Source organism: Oscarella lobularis, chromosome 13, assembly GCF_947507565.1.
Source record: "Oscarella lobularis chromosome 13, ooOscLobu1.1, whole genome shotgun sequence".
Lineage (NCBI taxonomy): Eukaryota > Metazoa > Porifera > Homoscleromorpha > Homosclerophorida > Oscarellidae > Oscarella > Oscarella lobularis.
The window spans coordinates 1,301,543-1,321,756 of NC_089187.1; the positions used below are offsets into that span (position 1 = coordinate 1,301,543).

The window sequence follows — 20,214 nt, forward strand, 5'->3', positions numbered from 1 at the left end:
ACGCGTGGCCTTTTCTCCGGACTGACAAAGTTTGATTATCCCTGCATAAAAAATTAAAATAAAATCTTTTAAATTTTCCATTTTGCTTCTCACCCATGCTCATCTCCATCTCTTTACATAGACTTTTTTAAGTACTAAATGTTGAACTGCTACAGAATAATTTTTTGGGTTATTTGAATGCGAATTTTATTATCTTCTTTGCGAGATCTGCAATACACGGTAGCACATTACATTTTTCGTTTCTCAAGAGCCTCCAACTGGAGGCGAAGGCAGTGTCGTTGCCGTCACATTTTTCCTGTAGCTTTTTAATTGGTGTAATGTCCCGAAATTGAATTCTAAAAATTAATTTTTCTGAATTTGCTTAAAATAACATTAAGTACTAAATGTTGAACTGCTACAGAATAATTTTTTTGGGTTATTCAAATGCGAATTTTATTATCTTCTTTGCGAGATCTGCAATACACGGTAGCACATTACATTTTTCGTTTCTCAAGAGCCTCCAACTGGAGGCGAAGGCAGTGTCGTTGCCGTCACATTTTTCCTGTAGCTTTTTAATTGATGTAATGTCCCGAAATTAAATTCTAAAAATTAATTTTTCTGAATTTGCTCAAAATAACATTAAAATGTATTACTTTTTATCGATTATAGCTATAATTTTTTTGTCTGAACATCGTGCCCGTTTCTTATAATTTTTTCTCACTTCTAGCTTAACGACTGCCAAATACAAACGCCAATCAACTTGACAGCGAAGATGGCAAGAATAACATTGTACCTTCAGCTGCTATGTGTAGCTGTTCAAGCAAACTTAAAGGTTTGTTTTGTAAAAAATAGGTAAAACTAATGAAATCATATTGTCTCCTTCTTACCTTTAGAAAAATTGCCCAACTCAATCACTAAAAGAAAAGTGATTAAAATTATATTATTAACGAGCTGGCTACAAAGTGACTCTTACTTTGCCAATCATGGACGTAGTCCTCGGCGGCCAGGGCGACGTCGTCGGTGGTGGGGCCGTCAACGGTCGCGAGGGCGGCGGCAGCGGCGACGTCGTCGGTCAAGGCGGCAGTTCGTTCCTACGATGATGATGATTATGATGATGATAATCAAGTTTTAGTTATAGAGAGCGACGAATCATTCGTTCGTGCGCCATGCGCCTTCGAACGTTTACCTGATCGCAAACAAGCGTCCATTTCTTCTCGTACGAATATTCGGCCATAGCCGTCGCTTTGTCTGCTGGCAAGTTCATCGTTTCCTGCAAACTGGCATTAACTAACGATCGACGAGACGTCGCTGACTATCTTTTCTTACGAGTATCTTAGTGACACGTATTCCGGTTAAGGCCCTGCAATGGGGTCTGTATTTCTGGAGTGCCAACGAGCACTTATATACCAGACTACATTCACGTGACCTAACTATTTTTTAACATGCATGTTCCCGAATGCGAATACGCCACACTTAGGGTTACACCAGGTAGGGAATAACAAAAGTAGACAGCAAGGACAAGCCCCCCCCCCCCCCCCCCCATCGCTAATGTTAGAGCCCAGGAGTTATCAATCCACTCACGGTGCCAGTCGATAGCCGAGAACCCATACGTTACACGAGCGATCCAGTATCCAAACATGGTCATTGGAAAGCACCCGTCACATCGTCTAGAGTCCATAATGAGTCCCTATTAGGTTTTCTCGACAGTTAACCGCCAGTTCCATGTTCAATTTTGAACAGAGGGAGCATAGTGGTAAAGTGTGACCTTGAACTTGACGGGGGATCAGTGCTGCCGCCAGTACTGGGTTCAAGGGTCAGGGTTTGCACGGGTTAGGACAGAAGAAGAAGAAAGTGAAAAGTCTGGCCTCCATTTTCACATTTTTCGTGAGAGAAGAGGGTCCAAGACTTTTTGCCTCGATTTCTGTGCCCGTGTGTCGTCTTGGCCATTAAGAATATCGTCCAAATGGTCGTCAAGACTATATTAAATATCATCCTTTATAATTTGGGCGATTTTTTATTTATAGTCATTGTACGCATGCGCAACACGTGACAACGAACAAACCACTTCTATGGCTTCGCCCGCGCCGGAATCACATTCAAAAACACGACCGGGACTTTAAAACGTGAGTTTAAAGCATAGCGTGCGCGCATATCATGGCGAAGGTAAAAGTCGTTCCCCCTTCGCTTTGACCCCTCGGTTCACTCCTCCCTTCGTCTTTGGTTTGTTCGATGGTCAGCGTGAAACGATGGCGAAAAAGGAAGTTGAACTGGACGAGGTTTGTCTTTTGAAATGTTCTACCGGTTGGTCGGACGATTCTACCGGTTTTAGGATTCTATCGCTAGAAGATTTTACGGCTTAATTATCACGCGTGAAATGCTTGTGGAAGCTACCACACGGGTACGCGTGATTTACGCGCATACCGTATTCGCGCGAAGAGTGTACCTGCGGGAATAGAGCCCTGGTTTCGAATAGATCCCCGTTAATAAAGAGAGTTCTCTCGACTAATTAGTAAGGCAAAGGCTAAATTTAGACGTAGCTCACTTGCGGCAGTACTTAAAAACACTGCTGGCGTTCGAAAATTGAATTCAAGCTTAAAAAAGGACTTTTTTGAACGTTTGCCTTGGGTTATTACAGGGATGATATAATAGAGCCCCGGGGCTCTGTTCGCGCGAGTATGGTATATTATTCGACATTACATGCGGCATAGACGAAAAAGATAAAGAGAAGATCTTGACGGCAGTTTCGCTATTGTCTGATGCTGCTTCTCGAGCAAAGGCTGCTGTAGGTACATATTGGTCTAGAGAATTACTTATCTTGGGTTACTCTGTCTAAGTTCACCATTCCCTTACTTACGCTTATTTTTCTTGTTCGCTTCCTCGTTGTTTTCTGCACTAAAATAATTCCAGTTCGTGCCTTGGCGTACTTCCAGGACTAATTTGATGAACTTTAGGCCGTCGCCGCGCCTGTTTGAAACGGCTAAGTAGATCAGCAAAGAGAAAAACGCTGCTTGAAGAAAGAAGGCCTAGGTGTTAGCACCCCCAGCGTTCAGGCGCGCGGTTCTCTCAGTCAATAGAGACACAAAGGAGACAATGAAGACAACAAATAGGTCGGGTTCAGCGCTGCGCCAGTTTCTCATAGTCGCGATCGCAACGAGTCATTCACGCTCCCGAGCTCCAATAACCGTCTCAGAAAGTATTGGACATTTTTGCCTTTCACGAGCATCCTTAGCGACGGCATTTTAAGAATTTCTTTCAATAGTTTAAGCTACACAAAATCAAGTTTGAACGGATAGAGACAAAGCTATTACTTTACTTACCCGACGTCGATTTGATTTGTATTTGGCTTTGAATAGCCAAAGGGAGTAAAGATTTTGAGTGTTTTCATCTTGCGATTTGTGAGATGAAGTGAAGAAGCTCTCTCGTGGTGCTGTTTATAAGTTGTAAGCTGGCCCGCCCATTCTCCAGCTGGAGCCAAAAGGAATGACTGCTACAGTGCACCCACGCATAAGGTTCCCACGTGTCCCTTTCCCGAATTTCGCCGCGTAATTATAAATGAGAAAGATTCCCTATCTTTTCGCTAACTCGAAACGATAGTGACATTCTTTCTCTAAGATTTGGTCGAACGATTAGTCACTCGGATACTGATCGAGTAGCGATTTTGAGTTCGATTTTTCGTTTGCCTACAATTTCGCTGGAAATTATAGTTGCTGAGGGCGTTTTCTAGAGCCTACGATGCAATTCGCGATTCGGCGCCGTCGCGAAACAAGATAAATTGGAAAGCTAAAAACTTTGGTCGAAGCGATTTTCAATCTTTCGCGTAGTTTAAAAGTTATTCGTTGTCATGGGCGTGGCTTCACGATGTCAAGGACATTTGATTTCTTTGATCAAACGGCAGTCTTTCGGCTTCCAATAGACATCTGAACGCGACTTAGCACCTGATCGTCCGCCTCGTCCACTTTTCTGGAAGTAGTCGTCTATGCTTTGCGGAGCGACCAGGCTCTCAATGACCGTTTCTTTGATGTGCGGAGTAGTATTGGAATGATACATTGCAACAAGTCGGTTCTTAGTAATGTAAGAAGCTCCCCCGGAAAAATACGAGTCCTCACCAAGATTGAAATGAAAGAAACAGAACAGTTCTGCGCACAGATTTAGGGACCGGCAGTACACAATCGTCCGTGGAGCTTGACGCTTGGGAGCTTTAATTAAGTGAGGTCATCAGTGTCCTCATTTCGCTGTGAATATAAGGGCGTGAATGAACAGAGTAAAAAATGTTAGTCCTATCTCGACACTTGCTGATGACTTTACAGCGTTCCATTTGTAGACATTTTACGATGTCTTTTCTAACGTTCAAAATTGCTGTGGTAGTGCAAGCTAATAGTGAGGTGCCCTTAGGCACTAACGCCCTTACTTCGTGAAGTTGATCGTATGCAGGACGGAAGTCTCTGTTCCATTTCGATACGCAGTGCGCCTCATCCACGACAACAGCCATTACACTGATAGTGATAAGTATTTCGTTACACAACAAATCTTTAGGTGCATCCGCTCCAGACGGCAAAAAAGCTGCGCTCACGTCCACCTTTCTCAAAGACTTAACTTGTTCAATCATGAGTGAAATCAATGGACATATCTGCGATAAACAATCTGATCTAACCATGTAATCATACACAAAGCAGCCATGTCGGATCCTTTGTTGACATACTTAATGACGTATTGGATTGCTGTGACACTGCTGCAAATCTCGACGTTGATATGAGAGTCAAACATCTCGCTGAGCATCGGTGAATATGGCACAACCTATCGATTGTTGATAGTCACTTCGCGGCCGAGCACCTTTCGAGTTCTTGTGTTACCGCCTTCGCCAGGTTTTCACCTGCGGTATAGGAGACATCCGTCGTTTGAGTATTGCGTTTCACTAATAAACTGCTTTGGAAAATCCTTGCTACGTTTTCCATCTTTCGTGCAGGGGGCGTTGGGATTCATTTCCCACAGCAACCGTGTATCATGTTGGACGTCACGATGTCGTTTAGGCGAGGGTTTGTAGCCTTGTCTGGTATTTCAGCCGATATAATGGAATCTATGTTTTCTGCGCGTATTGGGTTTTGAAGCTAAAGCTGCGTGTGAGAGTGTGGAAGTCCTCTTTTTGCCACTCAATTGAGCAGACGTGGAGCTTGAACTTTTCCAAAAAAAATTTCTATGTCAGTTCCTTCATAATCGCCTTCTTTTTTAAGTTGAATGCTCGTGCAATGATGTCCGGCCTGTCGTTTGCTTTCTGCGTTGTGAAAAGTTCATTTTAATCTTTCCACTTTGGATTACACGTCATGGTAATGAAAAGAGAACGTCGCCCAAACGTGCGGACGTAGGTCATTGCGTCGTGGGTGCGTTGATGCATGTAGCGTGGCCCGCCCGTAAAAGTGCTGGATATAATTTTCTGTCCAATGTTGGCAGGATTTTCGTCGTTATGAAGTACAGTGGAACCTCGGTTAACGGCCACCTTGATAACACGGCCACCTTGTTATTCCGGCCAGTATTTTGTGTCCCGGACGATCTTAGTACAATCTGTTTACATTTTTACCTGATAATACGGCCACCTGAATAATGCGTATTGCGGTCACTTTTTCGCGTTCTTCACACATTTATTCACTCTTTATTGCGGCCACAGATTCATGCTTTTTCATAAAGTTCTCTAAGTCTCCTTATATGAGATTTTCTTCCTGTAAACTGGTATATGCAAGGCACTTCGTCTCCCAGACCAACACCTCTGTTTGTACGACGGCCTGTCACTGCACGTGCATATGACGCGGTTTCCCGCATAGGAAAGAAAATAAAACGTCTGTCTACTTACTGGACGCGGAACGTGTCCGACAAGTTCGCCCTTCATAACAGCCACTGCCCTGTTGTCGTACCTATTCTGTGCTTCCCTTTTCAGCGAAAGAATTTCTGCGTCCAAACGACATGATAAACATGATGTCCGCGAACGTACGACCTCAATTCGTACACGTCTTGTGCCTGTTGGTTCATGATCCTAAAACCATTCCGAAGCTAGTGCGCACGCGCTGTTTGCTGCTTAAGATGGCCTCCCGGAAGACCTCGCGCAAGGAGCTTACCCTCAAAGAGAGAGTTGCCGTTTTAGAGTACGCGAGAAAGAATCCAAAGGAGGAACTCGGAAGCTGAGCGAAGTGTTCCAATGCGGCCGAACGCAAATTCAATCGATTCTGAAAGATTATGGAGAGTTTTCGAGCAAACAATCCTTTGTTGAGAAAACGGAAGCGGGAATCTGAACTGAGCGACAGTTTATCGCTGGTATTCATTGGCAAGGGAAAGAGATATTCCAGTGACGGGGCCTATGCTTCAAGAGGAGGCCCTTAAAATAGGAAAGATCTGGGGTGAAAAAGATTTCAAAGCTTCAAATGGTTGGCTCAGCAACTTTAAAAAACGCCATAACATAGCTCAATTTGTCGTAAGAGGCGAATCTGCAGAAGTCCGCGAAGTAGTGGCGGCGTGGTACGACAGACTGCAATCACTTTTCGGCAGCTATAAAGCGACCCAAATTTGGAATGCTGATGAAACGGCCTGCTTCTACAGAGCGCTTCCCGATAAAACTCTGGCAACAAAGGGGCGAGCATGCAAAGGTGGAAGAAAAGCTAAAGATCGCCTCACAAATCTTGCTAGAGCAGTTGATGTTTTGACTGCCATTTGCTGGATTCGTCGGATCAAGCAAGCTTGGAACGACGTCAAGCCACGCACCATTGTCAACTGTTTTGCGCATTGCGGCGCAGTTCCAATAGAAGACGACACAGTAGATCCTTTCGCCGACTTGTTAGAAGAGGAAAGTGAGCAGTCTCCCGCTCTGCAAACACTGGTTAGCCAGAATGATCCTACTCTATTCGGTATGGAGTACTTTAGGAGCGGCGACGAGGTTGCCACCTGCGCAACAATTGATGAGAGCGATTGGAGAAAAAGCCTTCTATCTGTTGCGGTAGAAAAAATAACAACCAAAAAAATACGTTCTGACGACGAACAAATAAACGATGAAGATTCTTATGACGAAGTAGAGATAGAAAAAATGCGCCATCATTTCTTATAGCCAAGCCATCTCCGTTGCCCAACAACTTGTGCAGTTTGCCGATGAAAGGGGGGATGAAGTTGTCGGAAGCGCAGCATTTGATCTAGCCACAAAACTGAAGGAATCGAAGTTGAAGTGTTCCCGTGTTCAGACAACTGTCACAGAATACTTTACAAAATTGCATTGACTGCTCTATCTTTATGTTGCCTTATTGTGTTTTGGTCTGTAGACGTTGTCCTTTGCCCATGGTGTTCGTACATAGATTTGGTTCGAGCAGTGGTTTGAGCACGCTTTAGACTAACGCACGTTAACGGCACTTTTTGATATAACGGACACCTTCGTAAAGCGGCCAAATGATTTTTGCCCAAAGGTGACCGGATTAACGAGGTTCCACTGTATAGCGTCGGTGAAGTCGGAGTAAGTCTCAGCTCTTAACTTCTTTTGATCTCTTCTGAGAAAGTTGAGTCTCTCGGTTTCGATTATGACGTACATGACAACGACGAATTGCTGCATTAGCCATCGACAGCGTTGCAAAGTGGTGAACTTCGGTAGTGGCCGAATCATAAGCATATGGCTGTAGAATTGCATAGAAGATACCTTTCGGTATTTGCTGGTACGATAGTCAATCGAGTAGCCGTCTTCTCGTTTGGGAAAAATAACTGTATACTGCAGAGGGTCGTAGCTTCGGTGTGTTTCTGAAATGCGGTCGAGACGTCGGTCATCCAGATACTGGAGAACAATGTGTCCCCTGCCGTATTTTTCGTTCGCCATCAACACTGCAACCTCTTCGCAGGAAGGGGCATTATATCGCCCTGGGTGGGCGTTAGTGGGTCGCTCATTTGCGTCAATAACCAATTTGTACTCTTCTCCGTGTTCGGAAAGAATTTCGCGCGCTTTTTTCAAGCTGCGGACGTAAGCATTGTTGGTGTGCAACATTCTCTGCAAGTGTAGAAGAATTTCATCGTCGAGGCCTGGGATGACGTTGTTTCGTAGAGACGCTTCGACGTGCTCGTCACCGACAAAGTAGAGTTGAGCAAATTTTGGACCGGTGTTTTGGCTTGGGAAGAGGCCGCCAATTCGGTGGTATACTTGTCCTTGAACCTTGAAACACGGAGACCGACCTCCTGAGAAGTGAATCCCATGGAAGTCATGTTGAAAGCCGAATTGTATTTCCGAATATTAGCGAGGAAATGCGTCGACTTTCGGTTTCAGCCAATAGTAGCTGATCGAGAGGATGCGGAAGTGTTTGTAGTAGTGGTATTGGAACCTCGACCTTTCCGTAATTGCAGCGGACACCCATAGCCTCTTCAGGCCAAAAGAGAGCATGACAAAAATGACATTCGATCGACATTCGTCCAATGTCGTTAGGTATGACAATGCCTGGAGCGTGGAAAAATGTATTCAACAATTGCGAATAATTGAAATCGAGAAGCTATAGACCTGTACGCAGTAGGTCTGTGATCGCGTGCTAAACGCTGGGTTTCTCTGCTGGTCTCCGTCGGCGGCGTAGAAATGATCTCCGTCTCATTCGGCGGCGTAGAAATGATCCCCGTCTCCGTCGGTGGCGTCGCATCGTCAGTTCTAGGAGACAAAGAGGATGAGTGTCCCCCATGCCCAACGTACCTTTGAGTGTGTTCTTGCGTCGTAGAATGAGCCGCTGGGTCCTTTGCAGACTCAGTCGAAGAGCATCGATCTTGTTTCATTATAGAGCGTTGATCATCCGTCTGCTTTCGAGCAATATCGCTACGGCTTCGACGTCGATGAGACTCCGGAGGGTCATTTTGTTCTTTTCTAGATTGTCTTTCTTTGTACCGCTTCGCTCTTCGCGTCGTGGTAAGGAGGGTTCGTTTTTTGGGTGGCATATTCGAAAAAGCTTTGCAAGAACCCGTACGTTTGTCGGGAACGGTCCCTGATACAGGGAAACGCCAAATTCTGCACATTTTCACGGAACAAACAACGTCGTGTGCTTTTCTCTCTCGCTAGGCTTAAGGTGGTTGCTCCCTGTAAAATAAAACTGCCGACTTACACTTTTCAGTAAGTTCTAATACTTTCTGACTGTATTACAATTTTTAGTTGTATATTTTTTAAATAAAATATTTTTCAATTTTTTGTGCGCCATTTTATGTTCAGAAGATGTCTCAAGTTTTGAATGACTAGAAATGGAGAGTTATCGATTTTGTGGCGTAATGGTGAGAAGCTTTATGAATAAGAAGCATTTTTCAACCTGTCGGGATCGCTGCTCTATTGAAAATATTGATGACATTGCTATTGAAAGCCTGGATGAGGAGAAAGTGATCCTGAAGAATGCTCAAGTAGTTGGTGTGCTTGATTTCCAGAATGTCATAAAGTGCTTGCATTGCAGTGGATCCGTTATGGAAGAAGATGCTGGCTTCGATAGCTGCCTTATGTTACAGATGATATCAGGTAGCAGAAGTCTGTCATCTTCGATTTGATTCGGGATTGTTACCGAACATTCGGGCATTGTGTGTCTGTTATTGTTAGGACTTGTTTCAGTGTTTGTTAGAGTGCGGACTGAGAATGAGCTTACAAAGAGTCGACCTCGGAGAGTTTCGAAAGGTGTCGGATGTGCCTTCATCTGATGGAACGGCGAAGGTCCACGGTGTAGTAAGAGGCCTTACGCCCATGAGACGCGGAAAGCGAGAATATTTCGCTGCACTTCTGTGCGACAATTCGAAGCGATTACGTATTCACGGCTTCGATGCTCTTATTCGCGAGCGCTTAGTACCGTTTCAGTGGGAGAATAAGGCTGTAATGCTGAGCGGGTGCCAAGTGATGAAGAATAAGTCAACCGGAGAAGTTGAGCTGAGACTGGGTAGCAACGTCAAGGTTGCTCCGTCGAGCGAAGCCTTTTCGGTTGACGTCATTGAGGAGAGGAAGGTTCTATCTCTAAGCGAGGTGAGTGGTTAGATGAGTTAGATCCTGCATAATAACATAGAGATCTTAGGTTGATAAGGAGGCAGCCTTAACTTTGGTTAGCGTGAAAGCGAAAATATTGAAGGTTTGTGGGGAGGAAATCGTGGGGGGGAAAGCGAAAGGCGCAGATGAGCATCCAGAGGGTGCTTCTTGGGGATGCTTCCGGGGTGCTTTGGTTGACGTTGTGGGAGGGGGATATAGGGAGATTGGAAGTAGAGAAGACGTATCGATTGGAAGATGTCCGTGTAAAGGACTTCTTGGGAGAAAAGAGTCTGTCCGGCGCCGAAGGTTGGAATTTTGAAGAAGTTGAGGATATCGGAGCTGAGTGCGTGGGGTTGGAGGTGAAAGGGAAAGGAGAAGCGGTGGAGAAGGAGATAAAGGGAGCTGTCATCATGGGTGTCGGCGGCTTGGAGAAGTATGTGAAGTGCGCGATGGAAGCTTGCCGCGGTCGTGTGATGTATGCTGACGGTGCGAGGATTGGGGACTGCTGTCTCTGCCATGTGTCACAGAGAGTGCTTGGTAATCTTGTCGAAGTAAGCGCCGAATTGAAGTTGGTGGCGAGAAATGGAGACAGATTGGCGGTGGACGCGTGTAAAGATGTTGTCGAATTATTGACGGGCGTGCAAGTCTGCGATGTGACGAAGGAGCATCTGTTGTTTGTCGAGAGCTTTGATGGCCGGATCATTAACGGAATTTTGCGTGATGTAAAGCAAAATGGAAGTGAGGACGAATCAATCGCAATGGATGATTGCGAAAGTGGATCGTGATTCGTCTTCGGCGAAAAGGCGTAGACTTGATTAAAATTTATTTATTTGAATTGCTTGTTTATAAGAATTTATGGTCGGTGACCGTTGCATTGGTTGATTGAAGGCGCATTGCGAATTCCTCCTACAATGAAAATAGCCAAAGAAGAACCCCTGAGACGAAATCGAAATATTTAGCTCTTATCTTATGATGCACTTCAGACATCGTTGTTCGACGGCATTTGTATGACTATCCCGATCGAGAGTGCGCCGAATGAAAGGAATATCCGACGAAGTTCTCTTTCTTCCGTTCAATGCGCCTTCCTTGCTCTTCATGGGGCTCCGACATTCTGTTCACTTTCGATGCAGGCGATACGCCATGTCCTAAAACAAAATTTGGGAATATTTCGGAACGCGTAAGCAAAGAAAGACTGGGAAAGAGAATTAGTGTCGCATTGGCTCGTAGGGACCGCAATGCGTCCATGCTCAATTGTAAGAAACTTAAATTAAGTCTCTTACCTTCTGTTCCGGGTGAGTTTGATGTTCTGCGAGTTCGTTTCGGCCCCTGTTTTCGCCTCCTGACTGAAAATGGAATTGGAAGCCCGTATATGTGCGGCCCGGATGCAAACATATGTGGTAGGTACAAAGACACTTACTATATGCCATTTCTTTTCGTATGCAGTTTATGTATATAATATATATATTAGTCAGTTCATATTGCTTAAAGCAAGTTCATTTTTGACAATTCATTCTAAGAAAAGACTTCTTGATAGACAACGTTGCGAACGGGCGTCTCTTCCGACGGTAAGTATAGGTAGAGATTTCTTTTCGCTGATACGCGGCTGCAGGCTACGTAGAACTGACCATGACTGAAACATTGTTGACGAAGATGAACGCCCGTCACCCTAAGTGTTTGTCCTTGTGACTTATTTATAGTCATTGCAAAAGCGAGCTTGACGGGAAATTGCAATCGTGAAAATTGAAATGGAATCGCAGCGTCGGATGGTATCAATGGTATTTTTGGTAAAAAGAATTGCTGTCCTTTGAGAGGTCCAGTCGCAATGATAGTTTCCAAGCAGCGTTCCATAGCTTTAACTAAAATTAGTCGTGTTCCATTAGCGATTCCAGGAGAGATTACGCAGAACTATATTAGTGGAACACCAATTTTAACTTGAAGCAGGTGAGGAGGCAGTCCGGAAGGCTTCAAGGAGTTGAGAACTTCGGTGGGATAAATGACTGAATTTTCTTCGTGTCGAACAGTGTCGATCGATTGATAGGTGACGGCATCACCCGGAATTCTCTGAAGTATAAGATGGTTTACTTCGTCTACTGTATCGTTATGCGGAGCGAGAATGCTTCGTTCAATTAGCCATTGTACATTCGTAAAGTTGTCTGATATGTTGGGATACACGCTTTTGATGAAGTCATCGAGTTCTGCTATTTTGACAGCAAGATCTTCCGGTAGAATGATGTCGTGATTTGTTTCCGGAATAGTCGGCACTTCTCCATTGCCTATCCGAAGAAGTTGCAAAAAAGTTCAGCATTTGCTTCGTTGTTCCTCAGGACTCTCATATTTGTAGTGAGACTATATGTCTCCACTTTATGCCATAAATGAGATTGACGGATGCATGCTTGTACCTCTTTTGGTCTATTCCCTCCGTGAACGATAGTTAGGGTCTGACGAAAATCACCGGATAAAATTACAAAAATTCCACCAAATATGGTTGGGGATTTTCGTAAGTCCTGAAGCGTGCGATCAAGAGCTTCAAGAGCCTTTTTGTCAATCATTGTCGCCTCATCCCAAAATATAGCTTTGCAATCGCGAAGCAGTTCAGCTGTTGTAGAATTGGCTTTGATGTTGCATGTAGGTGTTTCGTTGGTGTGCAAGTTGAGCGGTATTTTGAATGTGGAATGAGCTGTTCGTCCGTTTGCCAGAAGTTGATCTGCAATTCCAGTTGAAGCGACCGCCAGTGCTACCTTCCTTTCAGAGCGAAGTTTTGCGAGAGCTATGTTAATCAAGTAAGTCTTCCCAGTTCCACCAGGGGCGTCAATGAACAGAAAACTCCCATCTCCATTATTGACTGCTGTAATAATTCGATCGTAAATTTGCCTTTGATCGTCCATCAGCGTAGGCTCTTTCTCTCTGACATAATTTTCTAACGCTGGGATATTGTACGACGTCTCGAGCAATCCCTCTGAAGGCGAAGTGGTACGACTATTGACAGATGGCAAGCCATAATCGGAAAGATGATGACCGCAAATGCGATAGATAAAATCTTCCAAGTGACCCAAGGCTTCGTTGTACATAGCGGGGGTAAAGGTCGTGTCCATCTGTCGAGTTATTTGACGCATGCGGTAGAGAATATCGTTTGTCATAAAATCTTTATTAGCGTCCCAAAGTTTTAGTGGCTCTGACGGGTTGCAAGAAGTTAGCAATACAGCGAAAAGGTGTCGCATGGAGTAAGGTGATGCAGACACAGAAGCCTCTTCCATGCAGCGTCTCCAGTGGGAATCGTCTTGTAAAAGGCCGTGCGCGAGGCAGGCATCGCGAAAAGTGTCTTTCACTTGGCCGTTGACACTTCGAAGGTCAAGGAAAAACGTGCAGTTGAATCGATGGTGCAAAAGGAGACGAACATAAAAGCACTCTGTCTGCTTTGGGCTGACAGCGTGAATTCGTCCAATAACAGCCGATTGCTTAAAATTGGTCAACCTCCCATCATGCAATTGAACGGACTTGCCAGTTTTGCGAGGCTTCCACGTCTTTGTTGTGTTTTCAGAAATGAAATACTCCGGAACGGATCTATATGGTAAATGCTGGATAAATTATTCATCGGCACTTCTCACTTCGTTGTCCGCTGACTGATATTTCAAACATAATTTAAAATAGGCTGTTAATGTTGCATCGGGCGGCGATGCGGCTATCTCAGAGGCATTTTCTTCTGTGAAGAGAACTCGTTGTCCGTTAGGAAGATGAACTTGCAGTTGGACAACTGAAGGATATCGGTCGTGGATTGAAAATCCGAAAATTCGCCAACACGCCTCACTGCAGCTAATGTATCGTGCTGCTTGGTAGAGCGATACTTCGTCGTTGGGACTTATGCCTTGCAGAACAAATGATGCCATGTCGCATCCTTTCATAAGATACTTGATGACGTACTGTATGACTCTTATGCTGTTGCACACCTCCACATTGAGATGGCAGTTAAACGCGTCGCAGAGGTACGGAGAATATGGCACGACCCATCTGTTGTCCATAACAACGGTACGCCCGTTAACAATTTTAGTGCAGGTATGACCGCCTTGTCCAGGACTGCGCCGACGGTAGAGTGGGTAACCATCATTACAACAAACCGTCTCTTGAGAGAAATCTTTTGGAAAATCCTTTTTGCATCTATTATCCTCCATGCAAGAACAGGAAGGATTCGTTTCTCCGCACGGTCCATGCATCATGTGTGTGACAACAATATCATGCAAACGGAGATTGCTGTCCTTGTTAGGAATTTCCGCCAAAATAATAGCGTCAATCTCGTCCGGCATTAGCGGACTTGCCAGCCAAAGTAAAATGTGAGCATGAGGAAGTCCTCGCTTTTGCCATTCGATCGTAGAGACGTGAGCTGACACTTTTCCACATATGCACTCCTTTGTCAAAACATTTGAAAGAGCTTCTTTCTTTAAATGGAAAACGCGGGCAACGATATCGGGTCGATCGTTCGCTTGCTGGCGATGGAAGAGTTCTTGCTGTATCTCCGGCCACTTTGGGGGTTACAGGTCATGGTAATAAGAAGCGATGGTTTGCCAAATTTCCGAACGTATGACATTGCATCTTGAGTTCGTTGATGCATGTAACGCGGTCCGCCGCTGAAGTACGAAGGTAGTACTACTTTTTGCCCAACGTCGCGAGGATCAGCGTTGTCGGTGAGTAGAGCATCAGCAAAATTCGAATACGTCTCAGCTCGTAACTCTTTCTGATGGTATCGCACGAAATTTAGTCGATCAGTTTCGATCTTGACGTACATGTCTACGACATATTGCTGCATAGCTCGTCTGCACCGAAGTAGCGTGTTGAAATCCGGTTGACGACGGACCATCAACCGGTAGGCGTAGAATTTCATAGGGGTGACTTTCTCTCCAACGGGCGACGGTTGCGCTAAAGAGAATCCGTCTTCTCCGCGTGGAAAGAGAATAGGGTATTGCAGTGGATCGTAGCTGCGGTGAGTCTCAGAGATCTTTCTAAGGTTGTTATCTTGTGTTCTGAGGACGATATCTCGTTTCCCATTTTGTTCTCCTACCAATAACACTGCGACTTCGTTGCAGGACGGAACGTTGTATCTACGGGCGTGTTGACGACTCGGTCGTTTTTTAGCGTCAATGACGACCTTGTAACTTTCGCTGTCTTGAGAAACAAACTCCTGAGCTTGTTTTAGGCTGCGAATATACGAATTGTTTTCATTCGCTGGAGATCGGAAACAATTCTTTAATTTAGACCCGGAACAGCGGTGGTCCTTGTAGCAACTTCCTCATTTTCATCGCCCAAGAAGTAGATTTGAACAAATTGCGCTTTTCTATCAGCCTCAGGAGTTAGACTTCCAATCAAATGATAAACACTTCCTTGAATTTGAAAGCACGGATTCCACCCCCCGCTCCGGGTCTTCTTTCTTTGCATCCCATAGACGTCATCTGAAATGCGGAATTGTAAGAACGGATGTTCATCAGGAAATGAACCGAATCTGGCGTTTGTCCTAGAAGCAAGTCGTCGAGAGGAGCAGGTGGTCGTTCGATAACTGGAAGAGCTATCTTTCCATTGTTGCAGCATAGGCTAAGCGACTCGCCTGGCCACCGAAGAGAATTTCAGTAGTGACACCGTAGGCTCATTGCGCCAATGTCGTTTGGGGTTGGTCTAATTTCGTTGTACCTAAAAGCCATCGGTAAATGCCTGGTACTTCTCAGAGCCGGACCCGGCGACGTCGATGGGTTCGATGACAACGTCAGCGACGACAATGTGGGCGACCACGGTCGACACGATAGCGCCCCCGGCGGTGGCAACGTAAGCGGAATCGTTTGCTCCAACGACAGGGTCTGCGAGGAAGACGAACATGACTCTAGTTCAGAGAACGTTTCGAGAGGAGTCTGTTCATCTGAAGACGGTAAAGGGAGCAGGCTCTGCGAGGAGCATGGCTCAAGGTCCGACAACGTTTCGAGCAGAGGTTCTACATCAGAGTCGGACAACGTTTTGAGAAGAGGTTCTCCATCAGAGTCGGACAACGTTTCGAGAGGGAGTTGCTCATCCGAAGACCCGATCTGCGAAAGAGAACATGATTCAAGGTCGGACGGTGGTTCGACAGGAGGTCGCCCATCTGACGGTTTCTGCCTCTTCTTTCGTTTATGGAGATCAGATCGCGTGGAGAAGAGATGACGCTTCCTTCTCGGCATATAGAGCGAGAGCGAGTTATAAGCTGCGAGCGAGCCAGAGAAAGCGCTACGAATGGCAAAGCTACACAATGGAGCCTCCTTTAGTATTGTTCGAAGAGTGTATGACGTATTCTGAAGAACCCTGTGACGTAATAAAGATAACTTACGTGCAACAAATTTTGTGCCCTAAAAGGGAGCACCCGACCACGTTTACGGTAAGCAGGCTTTTTTCACATGCGCTATGGAAGATAGTACACCGAAAGAATGGAATTAGGCGCGTGTCGCACAGGCTGTAGTGAACGTTCGTGTCGTAACTAAATAGCCTCGCAAGCCAGTCCCTTCTCCCTGATCTCCCGTATAAACACGGTAGGGGAGAAGGGCCTGGTACTTGACTTGTCACGTGCCTCCCCCTTTTGTGGGTGTGGGTCCTCCGCTCGTTGGCGTGGCTTGTCACATGACTGATTAAATACGTAGCGTAGCACCCTCCTAACGCAATTGCCTTACCCGCGCTCTACATTGGCCAAATCGACAATGAAATCGTCACCTTTTCAATCGGTCCTTTTCGGCTTGAAGAACGTCACGCGCGCTACTGTATCATGGCTTCGCTTCTTTGGAAAGAGAGAGCTGCTGCCGTTCTGTCGAGCGTCTTCCACCAGAAGGATTTTCGCGACGGGCAATTACAAGTTATTCAGTCGATCGTGGAGGGAAAAGATGTCGTCGTCCGAATGGGGACAAATGGTGGCAAGTCCCTCTGCTACCAGTTGCCTCCTCGACTATTTGAAGAGTCTTCCTGTTGCATCGTCATCAGCCCATTGAGTGCGCTGATGGCGGAGCAGGTTCGCCTGCTCGTATCTCCCAGCTAAAGGAATTCGAATCGTCTATTTTTCAGGTGTCTCCTAATTTCTCTGGGCTTGATAGCAACGCATTGCATCTTACCTCCAGAGGCAGGAAAACTGTCAGACGAAACAATAGACATGTGCCAATATTGTACTTCTCGTCGATGTCATAATAATTGATTTTTACCAATTTATATTTCTGGTAGTTTTCTTGTCTGCAGAGTGTGCTGTGAGTCCAACGTGGCTTAATTTGATGAAGAACAGAATCAGCCGTCGCTTGATTCTAATAGCCATTGACGAAGCTCACTGTGTAGCCGAATGGTAATTAATTATTTGCACATTTGATTGTAGATATGAATCTATATCATTTTTCAGGGGCGATGATTTCAGAGTTGATTACAGAAAAATTCATTTATTGAGGCGGCATTCGTCGTGCCCAATGATAGTTCTCACAGCAACAGCTACTAAGTCTACAATGGATGCAATCTGTGAGCGGCTGGGTATTACCAGTCCGGTCTACGTACTGAGGAGCATTAATCGACCGAATTTATTTTATAGTTTTATCAATAAACGAAAAACTCATGAGGTAACATATTTCCGCTACTGTAGTGGCAAATTTACCTAATTCCACTTACTTTCTGCAGAGGACTTTGCAGCCAATAATCGATGGACTAAAAGAAAAACGGCGTGAAAAGACCATCTTGTTTGTGAGAACAAAGGAAAAAGCCACATGCCTTTGGGATATGCTGAAAGTTCACGGTGGAGTTGGGATTCACCATTCGTCGTTGGAAGTTGGAACAAGACGGACAACAGCGGATGACTTCCGATCGGGAAAAATTACTGTCATCATATGCACAATTGGATTTGGAATGGTTAGTCTATGGAAATTAATAGGGGTCAAAAATTTGGGAATTATGGACATAGGGTATAAACATTCCTGATGTGCGTTTGGTCGTCTACTACGGTATACCTGATTTAGTAGCGCAGCTATTTCAGGTAACTTGTCATGCACAGATGATACCGTCATAATACCATGACTTAGATGTTTGGGAGAGGAGGTCGTGACGGACACCCTGCGACGTGCGTTCTGCTCTACAGAGCTCCATCTGTGAAGGGAAAGACAGTTGACCATGAAGTCAGGCTGCTCCTCACAAAGAAATCTTGCATCCGGAAAAACTTCTGCCGCCTATTGGACTCAACGTTTGACGAAGACTCGCAGAAAGATGAAGCCTGTTGCAGTTACTGTGACTATGATCCTGTCGATCCGAATAAGCTGTTCGTCTACAGCAAAAGAAGGCTGCCCTTGGCAACGGCACGAAAACCCAAACGAGGGAAATCGTCTATTCTTACGGGTGGAAAGACGAAAACAGCAGATTGGGAAAAGATTCATCTTGAAAAGAGGTTGGTGGACTGGAGACGAAACGAGGTTAAGGCGAGAGGATTGTCTTTCATTGGAGAAGGAGTGGCTAGCAATCAGATGTTGTCGAAATTGGTCGACATCAGCCACGAAATTGTGAACGTTACTGACGTAGAGGCACTCGGAGTTCAGGCGCGTTTCGCTCCTTCTTTATTTCAGGCGATCCGGGAGACACCTACAAAATCAATAGAAGGGGCAGGTGCGCTTCATGACACCACCAACACTGCACCCATTTTCTAAAATAAAACAACGTCATCAAAATCTTGAACAACATGTCCTTCGTCACCGTCCTCGACTTCCCCTGGCTTTTGCCTCATGAGGAACTCCCTCAGCCATCCCTTCTCAACTTTGATAATGCCCTCTCGACGAGGATCGGCGAACTTCTTCCCCGCTAAGTCCCTGCTTCCTTCCTCCACGGCAATGTTGTTTTCAAGCAGGATGGCGAGCATTGCCTTCAAATCTGCGTCAGCTGACCGAACGGAGTGCGATGAAGCCTTGCTGATGCCTAGGGTCAGTTCGCACGCTCTTCCTGCTTCCAGAAGCTCGAAAGCGACCTTGGACCCTAGGCCGAGGTGTGGCTTGGTGATGTTCGCCCCACTGTACCTCACGGTATTCTTGATTACCCTAAAATTAATACTAGCTATTTCTACTAATGAATTCTCAGCGCGGCTCACAGATTATAGTGTTCGATCAGCTGATCGACTGGCTTCCCGTGGCCCGGTTTCCCAGCGACATTGACTGTTCGGCAGTGAGTATGAATAAAGGCGATTTCGGGGGGCCAGTCAGCTTCTAAGTTTGCCAGAAGATTAGCTGCTTCGTGGGCATAATTGACCTTGTGTCCCCGAAGCAAATGAAGCAGCCAATACCTCCACATGGTGATGATTTGTGGCCCATCCTCGTACCTAATGCAGTCTCTCAGATTGCAGTACAGGAAGCCCATGTGGAGGAAAGCCCTGTGGTAAGTGTAGACTTCATCCTCGTCAACTTCTGGAAATGTTGGGTTTTTGATAGCGATTGTTGAGTCAAATATGTCCCTCGCTGTTTCTCGTAGCCACTTTTCCTGATTTTTTTCTGGAATATATATGGCCTCTTCCATGCTGGACACACCCAGTCGAATACAAATGGCAGCAGCCAAGTGAGCTTGAAAAGCCTAGGGAAAAAATCCCCGTTACTTATATCAAAATCTTGCGTAGCAAAATCTGGTTGCATACATGCTGGAAAAATTCATCACAACATTGGAATTTTTTGGCATTCTTATCCACCGACTGTCTATTAATGGCGATTGTAAATTGCTGAAGGGAACCCTTGCAACTGCCTTCACCCCAGAACGTCTGCATACATAATTTAAGGCATTCCCAGAGAAAGTGGAAGTCACCTATTGATCTATTGTTACGAATTCCTTGGTTAGAATTTTACTATTATACCTGGGGATTCTTTCGCCCACTGAAGAGTATTGAATGGATTGGGTTCTGGAGATCGTAGACGCTTTGCACCACGGATATTTTTGCAGGTAAGTTGATCTCCTACTATGGCCTATAATGGACAAAAGTAATATCTACCCTTTGGAGACAGGAACGTACTGTAACCTACCACGGGCATGTCATCAATATGGTCAATGTCTTTGGCAAATCTCTTCAGTATTTCAATATTGCCGTCTGTTCTGCCTTCGTTGATGTCAAGAATTTCAAGAGGAATTATCTTCGGCTTCATTGGAATTTTTTGGTGAGTCAGGCGACAGCAACAAGCTAAATGCGCCAGGGACGGAAATATTCTTGTCATGAACCTCATGATGAAAAGTGTTCCGGTCTCGATCATACTGAATTTTATGGTAAC

General features: G+C 45.3%; 2 protein-coding genes across 2 annotated transcripts; one reads left to right on the forward strand and one right to left on the reverse strand.

Annotated features, from left to right (window-relative positions):
- Window positions 1-11,863: 11,863 nt before the first annotated feature.
- LOC136194862 (uncharacterized) lies at window positions 11,864-14,256 on the reverse strand. The gene is made up of 3 exons (XM_065984112.1): window positions 13,564-14,256; window positions 12,402-13,533; window positions 11,864-12,231 (listed from the first exon to the last, which is right to left on the reverse strand). Exons 1-3 carry the CDS (start codon window positions 14,254-14,256, stop codon window positions 11,864-11,866), a joined length of 2,193 nt encoding a protein of 730 aa, XP_065840184.1.
- A 2,468-nt stretch (window positions 14,257-16,724) lies between these two features.
- Window positions 16,725-18,621, forward strand: LOC136194863 (ATP-dependent helicase wrn-1-like). The gene is made up of 7 exons (XM_065984113.1): window positions 16,725-16,964; window positions 17,018-17,072; window positions 17,171-17,285; window positions 17,523-17,550; window positions 17,609-17,836; window positions 17,889-17,960; window positions 18,007-18,621. Exons 1-7 carry the CDS (start codon window positions 16,725-16,727, stop codon window positions 18,619-18,621), a joined length of 1,353 nt encoding a protein of 450 aa, XP_065840185.1.
- Window positions 18,622-20,214: the final 1,593 nt, after the last annotated feature.